The sequence below is a fragment of the Carassius carassius genome, chromosome 30 (genome assembly GCF_963082965.1).
Source record: "Carassius carassius chromosome 30, fCarCar2.1, whole genome shotgun sequence".
NCBI lineage: Eukaryota > Metazoa > Chordata > Actinopteri > Cypriniformes > Cyprinidae > Carassius > Carassius carassius.
In genome coordinates this window covers 20,725,589-20,753,300 of record NC_081784.1, presented here as the reverse complement: position 1 = coordinate 20,753,300, position 27,712 = coordinate 20,725,589, and the positions used below count along the sequence as shown (strand labels likewise).

The 27,712-nt window shown below is 40.7% G+C and overlaps 2 protein-coding genes across 3 annotated transcripts in view; one reads left to right on the top strand and one right to left on the bottom strand.

Annotated features, from left to right (window-relative positions):
- lrmda (leucine rich melanocyte differentiation associated) overlaps nucleotides 1-20,773 on the bottom strand; it is a 271,154-nt gene extending 250,381 nt beyond the window's left edge. The window contains exons 1-2 of one of the 2 annotated variants that reach the window (XM_059517918.1): nucleotides 20,255-20,773; nucleotides 19,730-19,830 (exon numbers count right to left, since the gene is read on the bottom strand). In XM_059517918.1, the coding sequence (XP_059373901.1) occupies nucleotides 19,730-19,830; nucleotides 20,255-20,296 (143 nt within the window). In that variant the 5' untranslated portion in view covers nucleotides 20,297-20,773. The remainder of the gene's footprint in view (nucleotides 1-19,729; nucleotides 19,831-20,254) is intronic. The other variant, XM_059517917.1, reaches the window with a different exon arrangement.
- Nucleotides 20,774-24,122: 3,349 nt separating this feature from the next.
- Nucleotides 24,123-27,086, top strand: LOC132110876 (zinc finger protein 503-like). Its single transcript, XM_059517916.1, has 2 exons — nucleotides 24,123-24,869; nucleotides 25,234-27,086. Exons 1-2 carry the CDS (start codon nucleotides 24,612-24,614, stop codon nucleotides 26,653-26,655), a joined length of 1,680 nt encoding a protein of 559 aa, XP_059373899.1. The 5' UTR covers nucleotides 24,123-24,611; the 3' UTR covers nucleotides 26,656-27,086.
- The last annotated feature ends 626 nt before the right edge of the window (nucleotides 27,087-27,712 follow it).

The window sequence follows — 27,712 nt, the reverse complement described above, 5'->3', positions numbered from 1 at the left end:
CAATTCCAATCTCTCCTAGTTCAAGCAAAATAACATTTTATATTTTATCCATTCTGCATGTTTCATTAAAACTTGTCACGCCCTTATAAGAAATCTGGCCATCCTTTTGTAGCTTCCGGATATTATTTTCATTTTTAGCACCTACATCTACCTCCCATTGGTTTCACAACTTCAAAACACACCTCATGAAAAAATCAGGAGTTATCTGACATGTGTCCCCCTCCCCAGATGGCATACCAACACCAAAGTCCAGCATTGATTTTCTGTAAAGAAACGCCGGATTAGGCCTCTTTAGGGCTCAGCTGCCTCAGCACGGCCTGAGGGGCTGCTATAAAGCTAATAATTAATTTAAACTGCCTGCCTGGCATGTTGAAGAATCCACATTTGCAACACAACACATGTCAGTTGTGACTATGATTCTATAGAGAGAAAATGGTATTTATATCGCCAGCATGTTGGACAAAGACGTGTGGTCATGGAGCGTAATTTCACAAAACGACCTAGTGATGCACGGCGTGACTTATTTCTAGACAGTAATGGCCTGCTTGATAAGTTAAGATGCAACTCCACTCTATTATTCTTTTTCATTTTGCACACTAAATCAAACTTTCCAAATGATTCAGGGAAATCAGGAACATCATGTACTTAACTTTCTAACACACTGACATAGCATGGAGTGAAACAGCATTGTACCCCAAACAGCTCAAAGCACCAAATTCTGTAAACTGAGTGATGAGCTTTGAAGCCATAATGTCCTCAGCATTCTCTAATCAAGACCTGAGAGCCCAGTAGCACAGTTCAAACACAAGGAGGTAAAGCTTTGTTTTGCCTAGACCTCAGTGTTTGATGGGCGATACATCTACTGAAAACGTTTCAGAAAAGCAGATCTCAAAGTAAAAGAAAATGACCCATGATTTCAGAAGATAAATTCGAAGAAGTTCATTAAGAATTTTTCAAAAATTGCACTTATGAACATTCCTCAAAAGAAAACAAAAACAAATTATAGGCTTAAAGCACTAGGGCTGTGTGATTAATCGAAATAAAATCGCGATTTCAGTGTGCGCGATTTCTAAATCGCTTTATAGCACGATTTTCTGCAGCCCCGACCTCCCGCAGTATGTTATCTGAACCAATCAGGATGCAGCGCACCTAAGTGGAGCGCGAGAACAGAACAGACTGGGCATATGCCTAACTCCAGGTTCACACACAGTGACACACTCCTGTGATGCGTAGCCTTTTTTTTTCGAGCCAATGTTAACGATATGAACATTCACACTGCACGCGGTAAAAGATGAGAACAGAAAAGGTTATAAATAGAAAGGTGCGAAAAGATTTAATATCTTGCGCATGACCACAGAGAGAGTTGAGTGCACTGGACACAGGTTGAGTGAGAGGAGACACGTTGTAAGGCAGCGTATATCTGAGCCTTATACAGTCTATGATCTGAGCTTGCGCATCTGGTTTTGTTAACAGAGCAAAGAAAATCTGCGTGCGAGCGGATAGATTCGCGCTCGTGCATTATTTTAATGTGCTTTCGAGTTACAAAAATGCGCTCTCGTTGCTGCTTCTGAACCGCGTACACGTAACTTACTGTATACGCACTGCAGACGGAGTACGTGTGAACCTTGGGCAATAAATATATTGGGCAAAACATATAACACCCGAGGCACCACTACAGTGAGGTTTATGACCAATGCATGGCCAAAAAAAATAAAAAAAACCCTTCCCTGAACACGGGTTTTATTTTATTTTTTTATTATACTTTTTTGCCGTATGTCTAGATTTTGTTTGACATCTTTACTTAGTGATTATTTTGACTTAAGTCTGTTCTAGAGACATGTTACAACTTTTTGATAAAGCTCTCATTGGTTTTATTTTGGAAATATGTTTCAAATTTATACTGAATGCATTTATGACTGTAAAGCATGTCTGTGTGTGTCAAAATCGTGATTAAAATCGAAATCGCAAAATTGATCAAAAAAATCATGATAGGTTTTTTTTGTCAATATCGCACAGCCCTGTAAAGAACTATATGATTTTATCATGGTTCAAAAAGTTGCTGATCAGCTTAAACACCTCAAAGCAACTGACTGCATATAAATGTAATAATCATAATAAATGCACAAAATATTTGAATTGTGACAGGCTTGATGGTAATATTTCATTAAAAAAAATGTATTTTTAAAGGTTTAAGACAAGGTAAAGGTTACCCTAACTTTAAGAGGTTATCTACAATGATTTCTAAGGACATTTCAGGAATTCAAACATGCAGCCCAAGAACACACAATATATGGGTTATGAGTTTAGAAGCATGTTGTTTTCTAAGTAAAATCCTACTTGAGACTATATTACTGGTATTATTAACCCTCTATGGGACATTGTCGTTTACAAATGACACCAAGAAAAATGCCTTTAAAATACAATATTAATCTTCAACGTTCAACCAACAAAATGTAATTTTAGTTGTCATATTACATCCCCTTTAACTAATACATTTATTTGCCATGTGCTAAAAATTGTTTATAAGAAAGTAGTAAAGGAGACATTTTGTTAAGTCACATGCTCTTAAGTCTCCATAGTGAGCTAATTTTAGACTAGAAAATACAGAAAATACATATAAATCAAAAATACATATAAATTCAATTAAAAAAAATAATAATAGCATTTGTATATCCAAATGCATTTTTACAATTATTATTATTATATATATATTTTTAAATCTAAGCGTCACACAAAAATGACAAAGTCCTTTTATGGGATGCATATTTTGTGTAGTTGGCACAATTGACCAGCATTGGCAGGCAGTATAATAGCTATTTCTTTTAGGTTGATTTTTGTAATTTTCTGGAAGATGGAGAGACAACTCGTGTCTATTTTAGAAGGTAATGATGATAGTGATAGGAGTGCATCAGAAAATTAGTTTGTAATAAAAAAAAGCTGTTGAGGAAAAAGGATAATAGAAGCAATGCAGCATTTGCATACATTATCATATGCCAGTTTGGAAGATGTGATCCATCCTACATCAGGAATGATGCCAGTGTTTATTGGCATTACTATTCTGACAGGTAGTGATGCTCAAAAACGATGACTGCAAAGTCAAAATCTAGTAACATGTTGGATTTGTGGGGTACACTGGAAAAAAAAGTCTCCTTGACTTTCACTTCTGCTGTGATAATTGAAATTCCAAGATAAAACACAATGTTAAAGTTGTTTTAATGCTTTTGAGACTAAGACATGGTTTCCAGGCAGTGAAATTGCACCTGAACGTGTCAGGTTTTAGACATTGTTACACGCGAGTTTCAAATCAAATATAGCAGCACAAAACAAAATTGAATGTTCATAAAGATTTTTAATGTTTTTGAAGCAGTAAGACCTTTTCACTTCTTTTCAGATAGTGAAAAAGAATTGCATTGTGTGTGAAGTTTCAGAAAATTTGTCAAAAACAATTTACCCTGATGAGACAAAGTCGGTTATAAATGACGGAACCCTAAAAAATAAAAATAAAAAAGGTCATATGTAGAAAACAAATGTACAATGTAACAGTGTTCAGTGGGGGGGGTAAAAAAAAATGGTTGACAAGACGTTTCAGCTATAAATGCATTTCAAACTGCAAAGTATAAATTAAAAAATGTACGTGTGTGTTATTTATATGATTTATTTATATATTATATTTGTATATAGAGTGCTCTTCGTTGTGCATTTAACTTTTCAATATGCCAACACCCAACTCTTTCTTTTGCGATTTCAAGTAGGGTAGGATAGTAGGCAGAATCTATGAATATGCAATTCTCTCTAAACCAAGCACTAACAGAAACAGATGGTCCACGTCACAGGTCTATGAAATCCCTTCTTTCCCTTCAGTGCCAGTGAGAGCTCTTACAGAAGGTCCAGTAAAGGGATTTCACCTGAACCCCTTTATCTTATTGATGCAAACTCTCCTCAGGTCAGACGCATACTACCGGTGTAGGGGCAGTCTAGGATGCCTGTCTGAGAAAGTAGGCTCATGAGGATATCCCACCACCTCCCTCTCTTCCAGTGTTGGGCAATTTGATGCCTCGTGCTCTCAGTTCTGAAGACCAACAGACCCAGACACAAACAGACAACTCCTTCCTTGAGACCAAAGCAGTCTCAGAGCCGAGGGGAAAAAAAGCTTTAAACATCACCAAATATCCAGATAATAGCAGACTCCTGGCCGAGATGTAAACAATGCCTGCAAATTTTTATTACATGACCAGTATGTGGTATATAGGCAAAAGGCAGTAAACTTGGTGGGGGTGAGGGGTAAACTAAAGTTGATGTATTAAAGTTAAATCATTCTAATTCAGCATTTTGAGCTGAACATGACACACTTCTAAATTCATTTTCATGACCACATGTTTGTATTTTTTGGATATTGAAAATTGTAAAATTATTTCTGTTATGTTGCAGATGACTACTGATTTCAGTTACGCCATAGATTTATTAAACTGCCAAAGACATAATATAGTGACAATACATTTTATCTTATAATACAGCATTTTGCATGTCACAATGTATGATACTCAAAAGCCTAATGTCCACTGAGCGGTATGTTTCAACACAGTACAGTACAGTATGACATGCAATCACTTCTGTTTCTAATATCAGAAGTTGTGCATTGTACCAAAATGGTACCATACCGTACTGTACCACTTTTTTGGGACCTTTTCATTAGGGTACATAGCTTTGTAAAAATTCCAGCAGGTGTTAAGAATACAACGTGAGCTGCTAACCGATTACAAGATCACAAAAAAAGATCACAAAAAAATATATATAAAGCCCCCTACTATACACCCGTTTTTAAAAATGCTACTGAATAAATATGTCTACTATTTTCCATACAATGCTTTGTGCAACATAAAGCTGCCATTTTTTTTAAGGAGGATTCTAGTTGTTACGTGCTTTATCTGTGAAAAGGCTCTAAGTGACTCTGAAATTTGCGGGGAAATGTTTTGCAGCGGTTTTCAAAATCTGCAGCAGCTGTTTAAACCCCTGTATGGTTTTGGTATGCTGGCCAAGAGAAAGAAAAAAAACTGGGATGATACACGTTTGCAAAGCAAATGATTTGGATAGTACCCTCTAGTTCATCACTCTCCAGGTGGCACACCACTGTTTACAGAAATCATAACACTGAGGCTGACTTCTTATTCTGGGCAGCATCTATCCCCAAACTGTTACGGCAAATATTTTCTAATAACGATAAGTGCTTGGAAGAGTAAATTCCTAATGACAGAGTTCATAGTGTGTTTTATGGTGGCTGGACAAATTCACACAGTGTTAACATTTATCACAGCACCCAGTTGAGGAACTGCCCCTAAACTTCAAAACATAAGGCGCTACAATCTTCTTTTCAAATCTTGGCAAGATAAAGCCAGTGTATCTGTCTTCGCTTTTCAGAACCAGCTCACTATGAGACACTGTGGGAGACAAAGTGTCATGGAGCAAGCACGTTGAGAGGATAGTACAGAGAGGGAACCCTTTGTTCTGTTTCCAAACTGCTTACCTCCTTTTTTTCCTTTGGGAAACTCCAGGGGGAAGTTAAAGTATGGCAGGCTCTTTTTTTGCTTCAAAGCACTAATAAGTTCCATGCCTGTGAGTTGCTTACATCATTAATCAGCGAGATGGCTTTGCGTGATAAAGGACGTAAACTGGCAGCGAACCATGGACTAACACAGATTTAACGTTAGGCCTGTAGCTCCGCACCCACATCATACCAGCAGCCCAGATGCCAGCGCTTCAGTCACAGGTCAGCCATGCATCAACACAGCGAAAATACCATTTTACTAAACATGTCAGCGATGAATTAAACATCCTTCTTCATTAGCATGATGTTAAAGCCGTTTGTGGATTAAGTTTTACGATAATCAATCAACATGAATCAGGGCCTAAATGTGAAGCAATATTGACAGACCACTTTTCAAAGCGAAGAGAGAATGATGTCTAACTTGTTTGTTTCTAAACATGTCAAAACAGAGGAAGGGAGTCAGGCACGTATGCCATGTGGGGCCCCATCAGGTCAGGCTATAAAAATCCATCACTGGGTTTGTGCTCTGCTAAGGAAACATATTGTAGTTTTAAGAGCCTTTTTATTCAGCCAGACTGTGTACTAAAACTAATTGGATTTCTGTCAATGGAAAAATATATCCCTGGGAAGACTTTGAACTACATAAGGCTGACGGCACAATAGCCCATGAGGGACCGACTCTTCCTCCATGCCAAACGTGAGGGAGGAAAATTAAACCAACGGTCAACATAAAATATTAAAATAGCATGGTATTGAGTTTTTGAAAAATGATGTCAGGCTCACTCATTTGGTTCACCAACACAGTGAATTAAGCTACATTTAGTGGGTGATAATTGAAATCATAGCTGTAGTCATTACCGCTGACATGCCTCTAAATAATACCCTATAAATTTCCCATCCGTTTTTGGGGGGCTCTGTGACAGCTGGCAGGCCTGAGAAAAATAAAGTACAGAAACTATTATTCTCCCCTGTGTGACCGGCCTTCCTATTCTCTCTTCCCTAAAGCCAATAAAACGTCAGCTTTTATTCTAACCCTCCAAAGTGCTGGCTGGATGTCAGCTATCCTCTCTAAAGCCCTGCCACAGAAAACTGAGGGCCTGTAAATCACTATGTCACAGACACACCATCCGTCTTCGGGTTTACAATAAAACAGGGATGCAGTTATAGAGAGAATAATGCCCATGCCCAATATATATTTAATTTGAACAAAAAGAGAACATAAAAGACATTCCATTCCATTCAAGACCAACAGTTTGAGATGTGCCTGGATGGGCTGTACAGCGTGTTCAAACAGATACTTGACTGACGGAAATACTGATAATGATTTAAAGATAATTATTTTGCCACCAGGGCTCTTTTGTTGCACCTTAACAGAGGAACTGTCATTTATGCTATGGTTGAGACTCAAAGAATAGAAAGACTCCTTGGCATCAGATTGCAGAACATTTATGGCACTTCCGATAGGTGAAGATGATATTGGACAGACACGTAAAATCGTTTTGCACTTAACTTTTTTTTTTTTTTTGGGAATAAACATCTACCTCAATGAAGCCATTCTTTTATTTAAGATGACAGAGCAGCAGTCTTTGGAGCGTTATTTCAAAACCAAAGTACACGAGTCAGCAGTCAGAACTGACATTTACAATGTCAGAGATAAACACGGGGTGATTAGTGATCATTTGACTAAGCGGAGACCTTAGTCACCACTCAACATGGAATGTTCCTGGAAAGTTGAATTAGAAATTAGATTTAGAGACATTTCGTTAGAACAACATGTAGCAGAAAGCATCTTGAAAGCTTTTCTTATTTAGTGGGTCCTTTAGTTTACAGTACAAGTCCAAACACTGACGTCAGTCTGCGCGTTCATACCTGTGCTTTAACTTTTGCCAACCAGATGGGACAGAAGGACAGACCTCTAAATGAACACAATATTGCTGCGGTTTGACAGTAACATGTGGAAGAAAATTTTATTTTGTTACATTTTTTATCAGATACCAGATTGTCATCTTACCAAAATACAGAAAGCATGATTTGCCTACAAGAACTTTTCAAAACTAATTTGGTAGGACTTGACGATGTTCCCCTCTCGTTGGCTGGACAGAAGACGCTGCCTGTTTTGGCAGCCGCAGAGATATTGCACATCAACTGCATTTTATTCTTCTAGGGTCAATCAAGTACAGCTTTGTTTATGCTTTGGGCAGGACTGCGATGCAAAAGAGAAAAGGACGTGTGGCTCCTCAAGTTAAGGCCATCTACATAAGAAACGGCTGGAAATATCAAGACAAGATGAAGGCATCCCTTACTGTTGCCATTAAAACAGAAAAATAGCAAAGACAAATATAACTGGAACTAAAAAACACAACTAGAATGGAGGTTACAATTAAGCTACAGTGGGTTTCAATAGTTCACGCTTACATATAATTAGCTGAGGTATGGAATGCGTATTTGGCGTGCTGTCCGGGGAAGGGCTCCGAGCTCGGGAATGGCCCGAACCTAGAGTACCCCCCAAAAAGCAAATATACAGGAGGACAGCCGCCAGTTTAGAGAATGCCCCCCCAAAAGCATAGAGTACTGGCGGGGGCTGATTTGGTTTCTGAGAAGTCGTCTCGTTGGCAGGTTGGAAGGGCCTACGTACTCCGGAGGGAGCGACTTGGGCGTTGGGAAAGTAGGCCCTACCGGCTGCAGCTAGTGAACTACGTGGTTGTTGGCGCCCGGTCGGTAGGGCTCGAGCCGATGCTCAACTGGAGCTTTTTGGCATTGGAACGGTGAGCCCTACCGGCCGATGAGGAGGAGCAGCGTGGTTGTGGTGCCCGACCGGGAGGACCCGAGTTGCCTCGACCGGAATAGGTCACGGTGTCGGCGTACGGGCCCTACTGGCTGATAGCCCCTGCTATTCAGTGGGTGAAGGGCCTAGTGCTGACCGAGAGGGCCCATGAAGCCTCCGACAGGAGATTGAGACTCAGAATGACGGACGTCTGGGTCCTCTCGGTTTGGCAGATAAAAAGCTTTGGGCTGGCCGACAAGGAGGACTCTGGCGACATCTGATGGGAGATCCCGACTCACGGCATTAGATGGATGAGACTCACTTGCGGCCGGCAAGCATAGGCCCGCCCGGGAGAACTCTCGCCAGATGTCTGAAGGGAGCGCACGCATCAGACGGGTAAGCCTCGCCGGACGGGGAGAGTGGAAAGGAAAACCCGACTGGGAGGTCTCTCGCAGCATCCGATGGGGCATTAGACTCAGAACATCGAACGGGTAAGCCTCGCCAGGCGGGGTTAAAAGATGTGAGGGTAGCTGAGGGTAGCTGAGTTATTATTATTATTTATTTATTTGTATTTTTTTTTTTTTTTTGCAGGATTTGGCGAGAGGACGAGACTCGTAGCGTCGGACGGTTAAGTCTCGCCTACCGTCAAATGGAAAGGGAAGTTGCGTGGCCGAGAGACTGTTACCGACGTCCGAAGGGAGCACACGAATCGAATGGGTAAGCCTCGCCGACCGTAGAGTGGAAACGTAAAGCAAGTCTGTCCAGGAGGCTCTCGCCAGCATCCGAAGGGAGCACACGCATCGAACGGGTAAGCCTCGCTGACCATAGAAAAGGAAAAGGTAAGGTTGTCTAACCGGGAGGCTCTCGCCGGCGTCCGAAGGGAGCACACGCATCGAACGGGTAAGCCTCTCCGGATGTGTGACAGAAAAGGTAACGATAGGAGGCCGGGAGGCTTTGTCCGCATCAAACGGGGACTTCCTGTTCTCCAAAAACAACTGCGTCCAGCGTCCGATGGGAGCACTCTCATCGAACGGGTGAGCCTCGCTGGCCAAGGAAGGAAAAGGTCAGGTTGTCTAGCCAGGAGGCTCTGACCGACGTCCGATAGGAAATTAGCTCCAGGAATCAAACGGGTAAACCTCTCTGGCTGAAGGACGGAAAATGTTGTCCGGCCGGGAGGCTCTTACCTTCGGCCGACAGGAGCTTAGCTCCCGGAATCGAACGGTTAAGCCTCGCTGGCCAAAGGACGAAAAGGTAAGGTTGTCTAGCCGGGAAGCTCTCACCTACATTCAATGGGAGCCCTGACTCCGTGCATTGGATGGGTAAACCTCTCCGTACGTAAGACAGAATGGCAAAACATGTAGCCAGGGGCTTTTACCTACGTCCGAAGGGAGTGTGAGCTCCAGGCAACGAACGGGTAAGCCTTGTTGGCCGCAGAATGGAAAAGGTGAGGTTGTCTGGCCGGGAGGCTCTCGTCGGCATCCGATGGGAGCTCGAGCTCCTGTCATCGAAGAGAGAAGCCTCGCTGGTCATAGGATCGAAAAGGTAAGGTTATCTGGCCGGGAGGCTATGGCCGGCATCCGGTGTTTTTTTTTTTTTTTTTTTTTTTTTGGGGTTAATCTAGCTTTTTAATCGGGTAAGCTTCGCTGGTGGTCGGATGGAAAGTCCAAGATTGCTTAAGCGGGAAAGCGTCTGACAGGAGTTTAATACTCACGATGTCATACGAGTATGCTTTGCTGATAGTTGAACGGAGAAGGCAAAGGTTGGCTCAACCGGGAGCACTCTTGCAGCGCCTGACAGGGAGTTCGACAATGAGGAGGATTTGGTTGTCTACGAGGGTAGACGCGGTGAGGCTTACTTGAATAATTGTTTAGCAAATCCAATAAGCTGCTTCCGATAATGAGTCCGAAAAATCTTGTTGCAGTCATTGTATTCGAAATTAAGCGTGCAAAAATAAATAGGATTTCCTGTGCCAGTGTACCCCAAATAGGTGCCGTGTATCAGCGATGTGGTCATTGTCGTATTGTCATATTGTCAGCACATGAGATCGATGGTACATATTGACGATGTAATCGTGCATGGGTGGAGTAAGAGAAAAATTCTTTATACTTGTCTGAGCTTACTATTTGCCATTTTAACCATGCAGGTGCACGAAAAAGCCTATGGAATCACCAATAAGTGCAGTGCTGAGATGGGATAACGGAGCGGTTTGATAGCCGAATTATGGTAGGCCGCCTGATAATTATAATTAAAAAAAAATAATTAAAAAAAACGTTGATTGGAGATTGGGCCTAATATCGTCTTGGCTATTGTCGATACATGATGCTGTCACCGCAACCTAGGATGCCTGGCATACCTATAAGCGGAAATTATTATTATTATTATTTTTTTTTTTTGCGTGTGAACAGACGCTGCTGTGGCAGTGGGGAGATACGGGAAAGGCTCCTGCAGGAGCAGATACTGCTGCGGCAGTGAGGAGGTATAGGAAAGGCTCCTGCGGGAGCAGACGCTGCTGCGGCAGTGGGGAGGTATAGGAAAGGCTCCTGCGGGAGCAGACACTGCTGCGGCAGTGAGGAGGTATAGGAAAGGCTCCTGCGGGAGCAGACACTGCTGCGGCAGTGGGGAGATACAGGAAAGGCTCCTGCGGGAGCAGACGCTGCTGCGGCAGTGGGGAGGTATAGGGAAGGCTTCTGCGGGAGCAGACACTGCTGCTGCAGTGAGGAGGTATAGGAAAGGCTCCTGCGGGAGCAGACACTGCTGCGGCAGTGGAGAGATACGGGAAAGGCTCCTGCGGGAGCAGACACTGCTGCGGCAGTGAGGAGGTATAGGAAAGGCTCCTGCGGGAGCAGACACTGCTGCGGCAGTGGGGAGATACGGGAAAGGCTCCTGCGGGAGCAGACGCTGCTGCGGCAGTGATGAGGTACAGGTAAGGCTCCTGCGGGAGCAGTAACTGCTGCGGCAGTGAGGAGGTATAGGAAAGGCCCCTGCGGGAGCAGACACTGCTGCGGCAGTGAGGAGGTACGTGCAAGGCTACTTGCTTCGGCTGCTGTAGATGTTGGCTGTGGGAAGAGTAAAAAAAAAAAAAAAAAAAAATTTAGTAACATTTGATGGGGCAAGCTAAAAATGAATGGGTAGCCTACTGTGTCACCAGCTCAGCAATTGGTTGCCTGATTTGACAATTCCTCAAGCCTTGTCCACATTATTAGGTTCCTGTTGGAAAAGCATCTTTCCTCTCGTTTGGCCTCCGGGCTCTTTAGACGGTTTCCCGAGCGGATACGTTTGGAACGCTGTTTTCACGTTGTAGTATGGACTGTGGAAACAGAGGCTTTTGGAAACGATGAAGCATGTTTAGTCTTGTAAGACGTTGTACCGAAAGACATGATTACAGCAATAACATTAACCCCTTACCAGTCACCCCCCATTTTTGACATGGAGACAGAAATTACATACCCAAAATAAAGATGTTTCTGCTCATGATTCTTTCTGACTAGATCCATGATCAACATTTGTCCACGAGCTAACACTTCGACGTTTACCGTTCAGGAATAGGAATCGTTTTCCTGACATAATTACTTAATAACTGTCACTGAAATGATGGCTTTCAATTGATGCCGGGTTTATCCAGATCAAGTAAGGGAGTGATGTTTAACGTGCTGTGAAAATGAACGATAATAAACTGGGGCCGTTGGCGATGCTTGCAAGCACATGGGTTAATGGCAGTTATGTGCTATTCGCTTCCAAGTGGTTTCTAAAGATGTTTACTTGCCAGTTTTTTTTCGTATTACGGTCCTTAAAGTCCCCGTGAAACGGAAGTTGCAAACGACTTTTCTCCAGTGTTGTGACGTATTTCCGAGAGAAACGGAATAATAAATGAGGAAAGTAGTGGGCGTGGCTTATTTTCCAACTAGCACCTGATTGGATCTAGATAAGTAGGTGTTTAATTCGAAAAATAGAGGCAGATCTAAATGCGAGTTTACAATCGGTTGTTGAGGATTACTCGCCACCTGAATCACCACAATTTAGTTTCAGCAGGAAAAGGAAGATGAGAACAGGAACACACCGAGGATCATTTACAAAAATGCACCTCCTTGCCATCTCTCCTTTCACACTCTGTCAATGCTCGCTACACACAGGCAGCCTACATCATCAGTGAAGGTCCTCCAATGCAGAGGGGGGGGGGGCATTTTCAGATTTTGATTAAAGATTATGAAGGCAGAATTTTTTTTTTATTTTTTTTTTGTGGATTGGCTCGCATGGATGAATTGTTCAGCACAAAACGATCAATTTAGGCAAACAAAGTAAATATAGTCAATTTTGATTTCATGTGGACTTTTAAAAGGCGACAGTTATTTTACTCACACTTGCTATCCTGCGTTGAAACACTATAGCGGATGCGTTTTAGATGAATTTTGAGTGATCACACCTGTGAATGGTGGAATAGGTCCCTAAATGATTTGGTCCTACCAGAAAACTTGCATAGAAATTAAAATTTAAAATTAAATTAAGCATTTAGCAGAGACTCTTTTATCCAGAGACTTACGAGCTTTTTTTTTTTTTTTCCTTCATGGAACTTATGTCTGTATCATTTCCGTGAGGTTTAAAAGTGCGCGGTAAGGCGAATGTAATGCCTTTGCTTCGTGGTTAAGTGGCATCTTCGTCCAACGGAACGTTTGTATCTGTAGTCCAAATCTATGCGCAATCCACACTCCAGATCAGCAGGTGGTGGTAATGCACCTTTACGCTTGTTTGCCAAAACCGCCATAAAACACTAGCAGAAGAAGACGGAACTGCGTCATGACGTCGTTTAACAAACTTTTGCCGCGAACCTGCTTTTAGATGCAACACTTTGGATGCCAACTGCCGTAAAAATCCAATGAAGAAAAAGAAGAACCTGTTTTTAGCGTCTTCGCCTGAAAATGTATTGGTTAACGTCGCACGGTCTGCGCCGCTAGAGGAAGCGGCCTCAAACTGCCACTCAGCCGGTACGCCGGGGTGAAAGGCTGAGCCGCGGTGAGAACTGGGGTTCGACCCGTGCTGGTTGGGTTCTTTCTGCTGCAATCCAGCGCTCGGGGAGGGCTCGGTCTCGGGCGGCACGATTGTTGTGTCGAGCAAGGTGAGCTCAGAGCTTGCACGGTCTATTGGCCACGACGTGTGGCTTGGCGAGGAGAGCAGCTGTCACGATGACGCTTAATGCTGCTCAACGGCCGTGTTTGGCTGGGTAGAAATGATCTCGGGTCCGAGAAAAGCAGCAGCAGGTCTTATAAATCCCCTGTGTAGCTCTCTTCGTTGGTACGAAAATTGGGTCTGTGGTAAGATGACGGACGAAGCGAACCATCATGCTGATAAACCGTCAATGGATAGAGGTAAGTCAGCGATATTTATACTATGGGATTGATTACTTGATTATGGTCCACCTGTGTTGATTAGGCTAAGTATCTGACGCGCTCCTCCCGAATCTTATTAATAAAATTACATTTTGTGTAGCCGAGCTGAAGTCTATATGTCCATGTACACATGATATAGGTAACAACTTATACTTTTTCTTTTAAAATGTGTAAATGTTTGTATACATGATGGTTGAAGCTGAGCCACAATCATCTAAATCAACAATTATTGAAGTCTGTTAGTCCAACTTCACCAAAATAAAGGGTCTAATGTGATTTCAGTCAGACTACACTAATTAACTTCTTTAGTCCGACTTAAAGTCTGTGTGAAGCAATATTGAATGTGTTCATATATAAATATGTGGAGACAGAGCTGTTTTGTGAATTATCGCAACCAGGTAATATGCATTTACGTGACAAAGGCATAGCTAGCTAACAAACTGTAGGCTGTATTAACAAACGGTAATGACAGTAACTCGCGATTGAGCGGGCGAACCACTGATGCTAATGTGCTCTAGTTATTTGGTGAGTTGGACTTGAAGCAGCAGTGAGCAGACCGATCGGTGTATGACATCAAAGCACATCAAAGGAGTTTCTGCTCTTATAGCTCTTACGGTACATTGATGTCATTCAGTGATTGTTCTGTGCAGCGCTGCTTCAAATCCAACACACCTCTTTATAGTATTAGGGGAGGGGCCATGTTCAGTGGCTCCAATGCATTAGAGAGACATGATTTCAGGCCCATCCAAAAAATCCTGAACACAAAAAATTGTGAAATACTATTTAACAGTCTAACTCCACAATTCAGTACTACATCGTTCACAGTCTTTGGAACGCATTTTTTAGCAATACATTTCTAACATTTCTAAAGTGTTTCGAAACAATTCTCTGTATTGCCTTTTCATGGACTTTAGACTTTTAAAGTGTGTGTAAACATACTTGATGACTAACAGATAGCAATGCATGAATTATAATGATGCGGATTACAGATCAGGCCCGAAAACAAATACTGTTTGTCAGTCAAGATCTCAAACCAAACAAGAAATTCTCTCTTTTGTTTAAAGTCATGTTTGCTTTGACCTTAAAGGGTTTGTTCACCCAAAAATGAAAATGATGTCATTAATAACTCACCCTCATGTAAGACCTCCGTTCATCTTCGGAACACAGTTTAAGATATTTTAGATTTAGTCCGAGAGCTTTCTGTCCCTCCATTGAAACTGTGTGTACGGTATACGGTCCAGAAAGGTAAGAAAAACATCATCAAAGTAGTCCATGTGACATCAGAGGGTCAGTTAGAATATTTTGAAGCATCGAAAATACATTTTGGTCCAAAAATAACAAAAATTAGGACTTTATACAGCATTGTCTTCTCTTAAAACGGTGTTCCGAAGATGAACGGAGGTCTTACGGGTTTGGAACGACATGAGGTTGAGTCATTAATGACATAATTTTAATATTTGCTTTATTAATATTTAATATAAAACTTTAGCATAACTGGGTCATATTTTCACTGTGGAAACACACACACACACACACTAAACCTATTTAAATTATCCATTAGCAAAGCAGCAAGTAACAAACATGTCAACTATAATGCATCCAAAATGGTTTCTCTGAACTCTCACAATTTTGCCTGTCAGCTCATCCTCTCTTAAAACAATCACAGAGGTAAAAATTTTCTCTGAGAAATTAAATGAGATTTCATTGCTTTATAGTTGATTTATAAGAGCGGCACCCTGAATGAAAATGCATAAATTCCATTTCTTCCACTTGCGCCTGTCTAACAAACTAATGCAAGCCAAACAGTCCCGGGCTGTGCCCAAATATTAGCGCTAAATAAGCCTGATAGATCAGATATGGAAAATTTTCATTTCCACAAAAGCATCAATTTCCATACCCTCTGCGGGCTAAGTGATTTGACAACTTCATTTCGACAGTTTCTCCCTCGTACTCTTAACTGACATTTTATCTACATACTTGCACAGCCGCAGATTGAACACACCCGGAAGACAATGACAGGCCCTTCTACCATTGTCACTTCTCATTTCCGCAAAGAGTGATGCATTTTACTGGCTTATGCCAATAATAGCCCCATCAAAAAGGAGACTCCACCTTGCTCTGATGTTGAGGGAGCACTTCATGTCGCAGGCTCTCATTTGTCAATTAACAGGAGCCTTCTGGTGTTGGTGCGTGGGGGCTTGAAAGACAAAGTCTCGCCCGTGACGAATGAAGAGAGACAGATGAGTGAAGCATGAGCTGGAGTGTAATACTATAATGTGCTTTAGATATGAATATAAAATGACATTACTGACAGTCCATACAAGGATATATTTCATTTCTCGGTGTACCCAGCCACCGTACTTTGTCTTCTTTGTTCTGTTTTCATCACACTACATGCATCTCATTGTGACAGGCTGTCTACATTTAAAGCAGAAAATGCAAGTTAGAATATTTGATTTGCCATCAAGACATATACGCAGGTGAGCACAGGTTTTTGTGTGAGTTAATGAAGTATCTTATGCATAACTAATGATCTCAAATTTCAAGAGCGCTTCAGTCCAGCTGTGTGGTTACGGACCGCGATTGTGTCCTCGTCAAGCCACTTCTCCCCTGCCCCTCTGGAGGTCTGTGCACACCACTGATTTTACATTCTGTTGGATGCTTGGCTGTTACATTCAAGCTTTATACAACTTATAACAGTTTCCCTTTGAAATATATTTTTCTTGATTTGGCTGTTGGCTCATATGCAAGGTGGCCAAATAACCTGAATGATTGAGGGCCATCATGTTTACCCCTCATCTGGACAGGGCAAGACAAGACCATAACATTCCCTTTGCTTTCACCTTCCACTCCCCACAAAGCCAGGCATGTCTAGCACACTGGAAGGGACACTTTGACAACAATCTCCGACAATCTCTGGGATTACTCCTCCTGTCTATGATCTAATACCTTTTCATGGCTAGTCTTAAGAAAGGTACCGTTTCACCTTCATACCAACTCAACGTTAAAACCATACAAAAGTGAACGGTCTGATAAACTGAATGCGATTTCACATGTGTGTTCACAGAGATTCTCTCTGACACCTCTCACATCAGGTAACATAGCCTGGGAGTGCACACAGTGGCTTTGGGCTGTGGTACATCACTATGTCTGATTACTGAACATCTAACTTCCATTTAGAGAATTCTAAAAGAATAATAGCTCAAAAACACCATGACTGAACTTTTGACTTTATTAATTGATGTTCACATGTAGCACATAAGATATTATGATGTAATCCATAACGAACAACAAAAAATGTATTTGATACATTCTCATTAAATTAGGCAGTCTGAGATTAGGTAGAAGCATATTTATTTATTTTTGAATGTCAATTTTTTGCAACTAGTGGATTATTATTTCACACAAACATAAATTGTCATTATTTACTTATTCACAGGTCATTCCAAAACAATAAGTCTTTTCCTTAGTGTTTTGTTTGAACCCCATTGACTTTCATTGTATGGTCAAAAGCAGAATATTTTCATTCAAAAATATATATTCTGAAATATTACTATAGAATATATAAATATTAACATTCTAAAATATATTGTATTGTGTTCCATACACTTAAAAAATGCTAGGGTCTTCATCAATTCTGGCCTAATGACTAGAGAATCAGACTTATAACCCAAAGGTTGTGGGTTTGAGTCTCGGTCCCAGCAGGGATTGTAAGTGGGGGGAGTGAATGACCAGAGCTCTCTTCCACCATCAATACCACCACTGAGGTAAGACCCTTGAACCCCCAAATGCTCCCCAGGTGCCGCAGCACATGGCTGCCTCCTGCTCTGGGTGTGTGTTCAGTGTGAGTGTGTGCACTTGGATGGGTTAAATGCAGAGCACAAATTCTGAGTAAAGACACATACAAAAGAACCTTTCCATCACTTTGTCATGTTCACATATTTAAGTCCTCATGCTAGAGGGCAGGATGTCTGTCTATTAACTTCTTACTGTGAGTTCTTTGTGTGAACATGGCAGAAGAAGCAGTGAAATCCTGACTGTAGCCCACATCCTCACTTTATTCTGATCACATGCCTCTTTATAAATTACATTTCACACTGAATGTAACCCTAGCCCCAACAAAGCATATGACCAAAACAGCTTCAGTAACAGAACCTTCTGTTCTGCTCAAAGGCTCTGAAGTGGTAAAAATAAAATTATTTCAGAGCCAGCTTTGGCTTTCTGCATTTGATAGGTAAATATACAGATGTCAGAAAGCGATACTTTCTGCTGACAAGCCCTATTGCCAAAAATCATCGGCACTGTAAATCCTGAAGTGTTTTAATGGAAAGACAATGAAAATGACATTATTCTAGAAGTGTTTCCATTAATAGCCTATGTGCCCAACTATTCTGGTAATTTTCTTATGGTAATTATAAATGATTTCATGATATCATAATGGCTCAGCAAAGGCAATAAACCACAGTGTAAGCGTTTCTATATGTAGCAATGCTGCGTATTTCACTATGTGTATGGTGAAACTATTCGGCGTAACTACATTACAGCAGAAACTGATGCAATAAAGAGCATTTCATAAAAGAACAAGCATCACTCCAAACCACTAACTTCATGAACACTTGCAAATACTGATTTCTTCAATCACGATCGTCTTCACCAAATGCCAGGTCACCAGCCACAAATGCTCATTAGGAATATTAATGCACCGATAAGCATACATTTATGTGCGACACATTGAAGCAGCAGAGGATTAGGCAATTATTAATGTGACATACTCCAGTGCAAAGCGAATCAATTAAATGGACGAATCCACATTTTCAGCACAGATAACTGCCTCAAGACGAAAATTTTCACATGACAAAAAGAGGCCCATTCAGAGTCCTTCAAGGCCTGACAGGTCAAGAAAAGAAGTCTGAAACAAAGGCACCTTATAACCATCATCTACTCTCTTTTAGTTGTCAGATCAGCTTTGCTAGTCCTGCTGATGAAATGGCATCCCCCTCCCCAACTGCCACAAGGTGCTTCTTCATGTCCTGTCAAAGGAATCTTTTATTTTATTTGCTCAGCATTAACATGTCACATTTATTGATCAGGCTTTTTATCTGGCCACAGCATGGCACGCCGCTACTGTACCCGCTGTTCTCTGATGTCTCGATGACATGGCTGACGAAGTAATGCACATAATGCATGTATTAAATTGCACTTAATGCAGAGGTGTGACTGTATGCATGACAGGTAGATTGAATCAGAGATGTTGTATGCGGTTGGGATCCATTGCCAACATCTGCATTCAAGCAACATTTTATTCTATCTTTCCAGGTGCTATTCCAAAAGGCAAGATTAATTTACCACGACATATACCCTGAACTCGAAGTTAATTATCCCAAACCTTACTTACTAGAGGTGTGTTGGTTCCAAAAACGTGTCTGGGAGTAAGTTCAGTCGACTCACAGTTAACACACAAGATCCATGATGTGTGAGATTATAAAATAAACATTACCTTGTTATAATAGTGTTTTTTAAAACATTTATATCAATAACTTATGACATTAAAATTAATATATATTTGAATTATGTTAATTATAAAGCACTTGTGTATGTGTGTGTATATATATATATATATATATATACACACACGCACACACACACACTTAAAACTACAACTATATTGTAATAATATACATTATTGTGCACAATCTTCCACGCCCACTGGAGTCTTGTCAATAGGTCGAAAGTTATGTTCAGAGAATAAGTTGCTATGGCTACTTACCTCTGTTTCTGGAACAAAAAGCTGAGAGTTTATCTGCTTACTTACCCTTAAACATACCAGGGTATTTCACATAACCACCACTCCCCCCCAGACAGGATCATGTGGGTCATAATCCTGTTGCAAAACCAAACGATTTCTCTCCCTCCTCTGGTCCACACAGGAATCCATTATGTGCAAAACAGGTGCCATGCTTGTCATCGCTGTCTCCCATCATCAGGGACATCCTATTATCATGGCCTGTTAAGAGCCACACTCAGACACAAACAATAACTTACCTCAGTCGGTTGAAGCTGAGATCTAATCTTCTTGCCACTTCTCCATATTTTCCCCCAAGAAAATCTGGAATGTCTTCCCAATCATGTCCAATGCAGGACACCTGGATAAAGGCAAAAGAGAGAGGGAGCGATATCAGTTTTATTACACAGCTGGTACTTTGAATTATTGTTCTTTTAGGAAATAGACCTTCTTAACCATTACACTGAACTGATGGAGATTAAAAATGTTTGAAGTTGTTCAGCCGTCCATAAACATGTGACGGCTAAAAATCTAAATACAACTATTGTGTGATTGTGTGAATAATGTTATAATATTTGAGCTGTTTAAAATAAGTATTTTTCATATTTTTGACTAGAGTTGTCTAGCGACACAGAAAATATATAAGTAGGCTGTATCCTCCGTTTTTATCTAGCTACATGACTCAGCATGACTTCACAAAAAAAAAAAAAAAAACACACTACTGTCTCCTGATTGAACAGTATAATACAGGTCACGGCACAACGTGTTTACAGTATTTCACTTACCTGACTTCCATTCACTACAACCATTGACTCGTTGTATGCCATTGTAGTCAAATGACAGCTCGGAAGGAAACCACCTCAGATATTTTTTCTGCGCATACGATTGAAATGTTTTCTTTATGTTTTCAAACTAAACTTTTAAACTACGCTCCGTCTGAAGCTTTACTTGTCTTCCGCGTGCTTGTGTCAGCTGATCTAGCACGGAAGCACGCGCCTCTGTTCAATTTGCTAAATCTGAATCAGCTGCTTGTATTGCCATGAAAATAATGGTGAGTAAGTAGCATTGCTGCTAAGCATCCAAGCAGCTTTCTTTTGAAAAAGTAACAGTTTTAGTCACTGGATGTTGGGGTAAGTTTGCAAAGTATGAATTAAAATTGTTCCACAGCGCATACTAACTCAGAAGTCATATTTCACTGTATTATACATTCGCAAATAATATTCAGCTGTTCTATATGATAAGTTCATATAATCGCTTAAGTTAAAATAACACATTAAAGCTTTATTATTGTCGTTGTATGACAGGACACGAAGAAAGAGAGACGCACAAAAGCACAAAAGCAACGAGCAGGATCTTATGATGGCGGCAGCGCACGAACACTAGAATAATACATTTATTTAATTAGGTTGTTAAAATGTGCTTCATAGGACATCATTGGAAACCTGTTTACATGCTCATCTTTATAGGAAATGAAAGGATTGTGCCTGTAAATGTTCATACCTGTCGTAACCCATCGGAGCGCGTGTGTGTGATTACAGGTAAAGTGGTTCATTGTGGTCTCTTTTTCCAAACTTAATGATAGGAAATGCTTTGTAATGCATATGCAACGCTTGTCAAAGAATAACTCATTTTTTTCTTCTTAATTATGACTATTTTTATAGATGTTTCGAAAGAAATAAAGGAGACTAAGACGCTCTACACGCAAAATAAGCCGCTTTTATTTTTAAAGAATTTGAGTTGGTTGAATTTCAGCAGTGTAGCCTACTTATGTCAGGTTTTCTAAACACTAAAATATAATAAATACTGTAATTTATTTATTATTATTAGAACTGGTTTTGTGTTGCTTGCTTTGACTAAGCTGCTTTACCACTTAATGTCTGCAACTTAATGTCTACAAATGTTATGGTTTATTTTGATAAATCATAATGTCCTCAACTTTTACTACAGAAAATGTTTTGCACAAGTGTTTACGGCTGCTTTAGGCAGCTCTGTAAATTACTATTTAGTCATGCATAAACATTACGATATGAAAATATATATGAAAATATATGAAAATACATTTGCATTTAAATAATATGAATTACGACCCCCCCCCAAAAAAAATATAAATATATATATATATATATATATATATATATATATGTATGTTCCCGTTTAAGGGTAATATGGAGTGCTTGGTATCTGGTTAAGAAGCTCATTCGTCATGCAGACAATAAAGAGAAAAAATTTGCCCGATGCTGAAAATGTATGGTTACCCTTCTCTGCCCTAATAACTCACGCGGTGTCACGCGCTGACAGCTTGTGCAGAAAACAGTCATACATCTTTAAATACTGAAGAAAGACTCTTGTTTAAAATGGCCGATATCAACACTAGTGTCTGTTTGAATCTGTGTTGTATTAGCAAAAGGAAAAAAAAATACAGCAGTCTTCCCACTATTTGCACTTTCAAAAACATAGCCTATACAAATAGCCTGTGTAATGTTAATGTAAATCAAGACTGAAAAAGGCTGCTCAATGACATTTTTTTTCTATATCTTTAAAATTGAAATTTAAGGGTTTTCAAAATTGTAACCAAACAGTGTGCATCTCTTCGAACAAGGCCTGTGTGTTATATGGCTAAATAATTTTAACTTTCTAAATATTAGAACACGTAAACTACGTAAAAAAAGCCAAATGCAATCAGTTAATATTGATTCTTGGAGAGAGAGCGTGAGTGAGACAATGAGATAGGATGAATAATTAACTCAAACATTTATAAGCTTTTATAACAAAACTATTTATGTTTCTTAGTTATTTGCACTTAGAAAATTTGAGCAATTATATTTTTATGAAGAAGAGGTGGTGAGATGTTTGTGTAGAGATTTAAGTGTAGCCTACGAAATAAAACCGCGTTTTAAGATTAGGGTAAACCAGCAGAGGTTATTGTTTGTCATAGATCAGGGTTATCTGTTTCAATGTCTCTGACATACTCCAACAAAATGTACATTTCTTTGACGCTATTGACTGTCCACTCCAGGTTTTCTTGCTCTCCTAGATGACCTGTCAAGCGGATTACTGCAGAAAGAGATTAATGGTGGAGGCGGGTTGCAATAATAATCGTTTTGTTTGATGTGACAACTTTGATAGGCGTTGATTTACTTACAAACTGATAGGCTTTTAATTGAGCGCCTCCATCCAGTGAGAGATGAAAGGCAAAGCGCATTGAAAAGCTGCCCGATTGCCCCGAAGCCTCAATACTGATCAGCCGTCTCAGCGGTGAATAGTTCAAGGCATTTCAAACTTCTTTTCTCAAAGGTCTGACAGACCATTTCTCTTTCTTTTATGTCTTTTGGTATTGTCAAATAAAATTAATAATTGTACTGTGTGTAAATAAAATGTAGTTGACATGAATGGAAAAAAACTGTCTGGACTTTTATTATTAATAATATTATTATTATATTCTCGTTTCTTTTAGCATTCCAAGTAAGTTTTGTTGGGTTTTGCCTGAGGCGATCTGATACCAGCGAAGTTCACATTAGTGCAAAACATGTATCCGGAAAAACCTGAAACTGTATGAGACAAGGACCATGTAATTTGAAGAAGCTATCATGTAGGCCTACACCTGTCCGAAACTTAGTCTCAGCATGGTTCTTTTTAATTCAGTATGCACTTGGAGAAGAAAATAGCCTAAATTAAAACAAAACTAAAAACTAGGAGTCAGCCTATATTTGTATAGCCTATACAGTAAGCAAAATAAATAAATAAAAAACATGCCCCGTGTTATTTTAAAACGTTTCCGAAGTAAAATGATTGTCATATTCATTTTTCATATATAAATCTGGCAAAAACGTCGTCAAAAGTACTTCAGAAATAAATTAAAAAATGGGTTGTTTTACTGTATTAAATGACCAGTGGTTGATTTTTTGTTTTTGCCTCGATTCATGGGGAATAGGTTCTTGTCTTTTAAAAACAAAACAATTTCCAAATTGAATAAAGCGGAGAAACCACATGCCCCTCAAATTATAAGTGACTCTTCTCCAGGATGCTGCTTTTGCCCTTTTCTCCGTCACTCGCGGCACATTATCAGCTTCAAAAGCTGACATGAAGTAAGAAAAGGATTGACAGCAACTGACAAATAACTGATTGATTGCGGTCGAGCAGAATTGACAGTTGACGGAGGGGTGGGATAGAAATAGATGGGCGGTGTATATCATATTGAAAACATGTGACATTCACATCCCTCTATCACTGCATTGGTCTGCTCTTGTCAACGCTTGTCTGATTGGGGAATTCAAACACTACAAGTTGATCTTATGTTTGTGGTTTGATGTTTTCAGCCCACTCGCATAACAGTAAAAAAAAGACTAAATGCACACAGCATCTTGGAAGAAGACTACATTTCATTTTATACAACAAAAAAGTATTAAATCAAAAGGCTATATCGTTCATAAAATGTAGTCCCTAATACAAAGGGTGTATAATAATAAATAAATAAAAAAGAATCCCCAAAACTTTTTTATAATTCTTTTTTTGTTGGTGGTGTTAATTATCACTAAAAAGCGAGGCTTAGGCTACTCTTATTAAAAAAAGAAAGAAAAAACCTACAAATCAGACGAAGAATAAAGCTATGAGATGGAATAATTTTTTTCACACTTAGTTTATATTTTAAAAAGATGGCAACTCCGAGGCAATCTGCTCGTGAAAATGAATAAAGAGCATTTTAGATCAAATTGTTGGACACAGGCAGCGGCGTTTACGACAACCTACATGTTGAGCAAAATCTCCTCCCCCAAGTTGTCAAAATACAGGCTCTTGTAGAAGGAGGAACGTCACATCCCCTTGACCCTCCAATCACCTCGGGGTCCCATTTGATTGGAAGGCGGCAAGGGCTTTAATCTCGGACTAATTCAGCTGCTTTTGAAGTGAAAATTTCTGCCAGTTCTTGGTTTGGAAGGACGAGCGCGCGGACCTACGGGAAGAGACAGAGCGCGCGCTATGCCTGTGGTGTCACACGCGGCTCCGGATCTGCGATAACCTTGCGCTCTGCTCGAGACGGATTATACCATTTATCTTTATTTCTGCTATTTGAAAGAAGATTACGGCGTAGTTTTTATTTATGAATCTGATAAATGAAATACCAACAACATACATGAGAATTGGGTCATGATCACATCGCCCTCTGCTTCTGCTTCAAGAAATAGTGATACTGATCTAGTCTGGGAAAGCAGCCGCAGCTCTCGGAATAACAGCTCCGCGGTCATCTGCAAGCCTTTTCTCCATTCCGTCCCTCCTTCGGACCCTTTACGGCAAGCTAACCGACTTCCCATAAAGATTTTGAAAATGCTTACTGCACGCACAGGACACATTTTACACCCTGAATATCTTCAGCCATTGCCATCCACCCCGGTCAGTCCAATCGAGGTAAGATGAGAACTCGTGACGGGTTTTTTTAAGCTGTATTTTATCAGTATAAGTCCGCATTCTCTTGTTCCCTGAGAAATGACGGGACATTACTGGAATCTAGGATTGAGCTAACATCGTATTTTAATTTGACCAGTTTTTCTCTTTAATTCAGCCAACATCGTAAACGCGCTTTTGGCATAGGATATTTACCATGTCCGTTTTGCGCGATGCGCACATTCCCGAGTCTCTTAAAACGTTGGAATAGAAGCGAAGAATCGTCTAATGTAGTTTATTTGTTGTGTATTTTGACAAATACGTTGCAGTGATTGTGCTTGCACATATTTGATGTATCTAAATCTTTTATTTTTATCTATCCTCGCAGCTCGATGCCAAGAAAAGTCCTCTGGCTCTTCTTGCGCAAACATGCTCTCAGATCGGTAAACCGGACCCTCCACCCTCCTCCAAACTCTCCTCGGTAACATCAAACGGATCTAACGAGAAAGAGTCCAAATCTGGTCCCTTAAAACTGAGTGACATCGGTGTGGAAGACAAATCCAGCTTTAAGCCGTACTCGAAGCCAGCGGATAAGAAGGACTCGTGTTCTGGGGTGTCGAACGGAGAGAAGTCTGGTTTCCGTGTGCCTAGCGCCACCTGCCAGCCGTTCACTCCCAGGACTGGCAGCCCGAATTCCAGCACTTCGGCTTCCCCGATGCCGTCAGACGGGAAAGGAGAGAGAGATGAAAAGAAAGAGTCTGATTGTAATAAAAACTGCTCCTCAGATGGATCTGCACCGACCAGCGTCAGCCACAGCCGGATAAGCGTGAGTTGTGCGGGAATTAACGTGGAAGTCAACCAGCACCAGGATACCACACCAGGATCCAAAGCAGCGACGTCGGAGTCCATGTGTGTCACCTCTTCTTCCTCAGCCTCCGTCCTGGGGTCAGGACTGGTAGCCCCCGTTTCTCCGTACAAACCCGGCCAGACTGTTTTCCCTCTACCCCCGGCTGGCATGACATACCCTGGAAGTTTAGCAGGGGCCTACGCCGGCTACCCTCAACACTTTCTGCCCCACGGTGGAAGTCTAGTCAATGCGCAGCTCGCCAGCTCGCTGGGCTGCAGTAAAGCTGGCTCAAGCCCCCTCGCCGGGGCATCCCCTCCATCCATAATGTCTGCTAGCCTTTGTAGAGACCCTTATTGCTTGAGTTACCACTGTGCCAGCCACTTAGCCGGTGCAGCCGGAGCTTCCTGCGCACACGACTCGGCGGCCGCGGCTGCTTTGAAGTCCGGATATCCACTCATGTACCAAACACACCCTTTGCACGGTGTTCACTCCTCGCCGCCATCTTTTGGTGGACACCCTTTGTATCCATATGGCTTCATGCTGCCCAACGACCCTCTACCGCATGTGTGTAACTGGGTGTCAGCTAATGGACCTTGTGACAAGCGTTTCTCGTCCTCCGAAGAACTTCTTAACCACCTGCGGACGCACACCGCGTTCACCGGGACCGAAAAGTTGATATCTGGTTATCACAGTTCATCATCGTTAGCTAGTGCTGCCGCCGCAGCTATGGCGTGCCACATGCACATGCCGCCCTCAGGAGCCCCTGGGAGCCCCGGGACACTGGCACTTAGGAGCCCGCATCACGCGTTAGGACTAAGCAGCCGCTATCACCCGTATTCAAAGAGCCCGTTGCCTACTCCCGGCGCACCGGTTCCGGTACCTGCCGCCACCGGTCCTTATTACTCTCCCTATGCACTGTACGGTCAGAGACTCACCACAGCATCAGCGCTTGGATACCAGTAAACAAATTCAGACTCAAATTTATAGATTATAAAGATTGAAATATAAATAATTTTATATCATCGCTCAAGGACTGGATCCGTGGACTCACTGTATTTATTTATGTCAGCTTAAAGCGGACGATAATAAAATGAAAATATTTGAGCAACTCAAGTGCATTACATCTGAACTGAACTCTGTAGATAACGTGAAACACATGTTCGAGTACTAATAAAATAGGGGTCTTCAGTTGGATGTTGGTTTGGAATTGCTATGATTGTATTGTTCGTTATTATTTAATGTCTCATTGAAAAGATAATTTACATGCATGTTTGTTTCTTAAATCCCACATTTCCACATGATTTGAAATTGCCGTTATTTTTCAGATCACCACGGAGAGAGAATTGGTATTTTTTGTATGTATTCTGGAAAATAAGAAACAACTCTGTTCCATATTTCTGTCTTCAGTATTCATTAACTTAACATCACCAAAACTGAACTCGAACTAAATTCTGTCATTTAAGGATACTGATTTTGCATTTTTAAATACAAATCATGTTATTTCCACGGTTGCAACCTTGCAACAGTTTTGCTAAATGATTTAACTGCGAATAAGAGTTCAAATTATGAATGCATTCGTTGGTGTCTGAGAGATTTTTTTTATTAGGCTATTATAATTTTTGATTTATTTATTTTAATGTTTGATCCAGCAGACAGCCTATTGAAAGCTTGGTATAATATTTTTTATCAGTGACGCCAAAACAAGTTTTAAATAATTTCAGGCTAGTTTAATAACATGTGAAATTAATTTTATAAACATAAAAAATGTTTATTTAATATACAAAAAGATGAATTGCCACTTTATTTCATCTTAAGGAACGGCGTTAAATTAATCAATGGGACATAGGCTATAGTCTTTTTTCACATTTTTAAAGAGACGAAATGTTTCCAGCATAACTTTTAGTTGATTGATAACAACCAGTGTTCGCTTTCTTATTCAGTTTCCATATTGTAAGTCCGTTATCTCACCATATCGAATATTTATGTTCACTTAAGAATATAAACGGCTCTGATGAATTCT

Excerpts from the sequence above, each read along its gene's own strand:
- LOC132110876 (XM_059517916.1), top strand. The coding sequence starts at position 24,612 with ATGATCACATCGCCCTCTGCTTCTGCTTCAAGAAATAGTGATACTGAT. Across the intron at positions 24,870-25,233 it reads CCCCGGTCAGTCCAATCGAG|CTCGATGCCAAGAAAAGTCC; the intron begins GTAAGATGAGAA and ends CTATCCTCGCAG.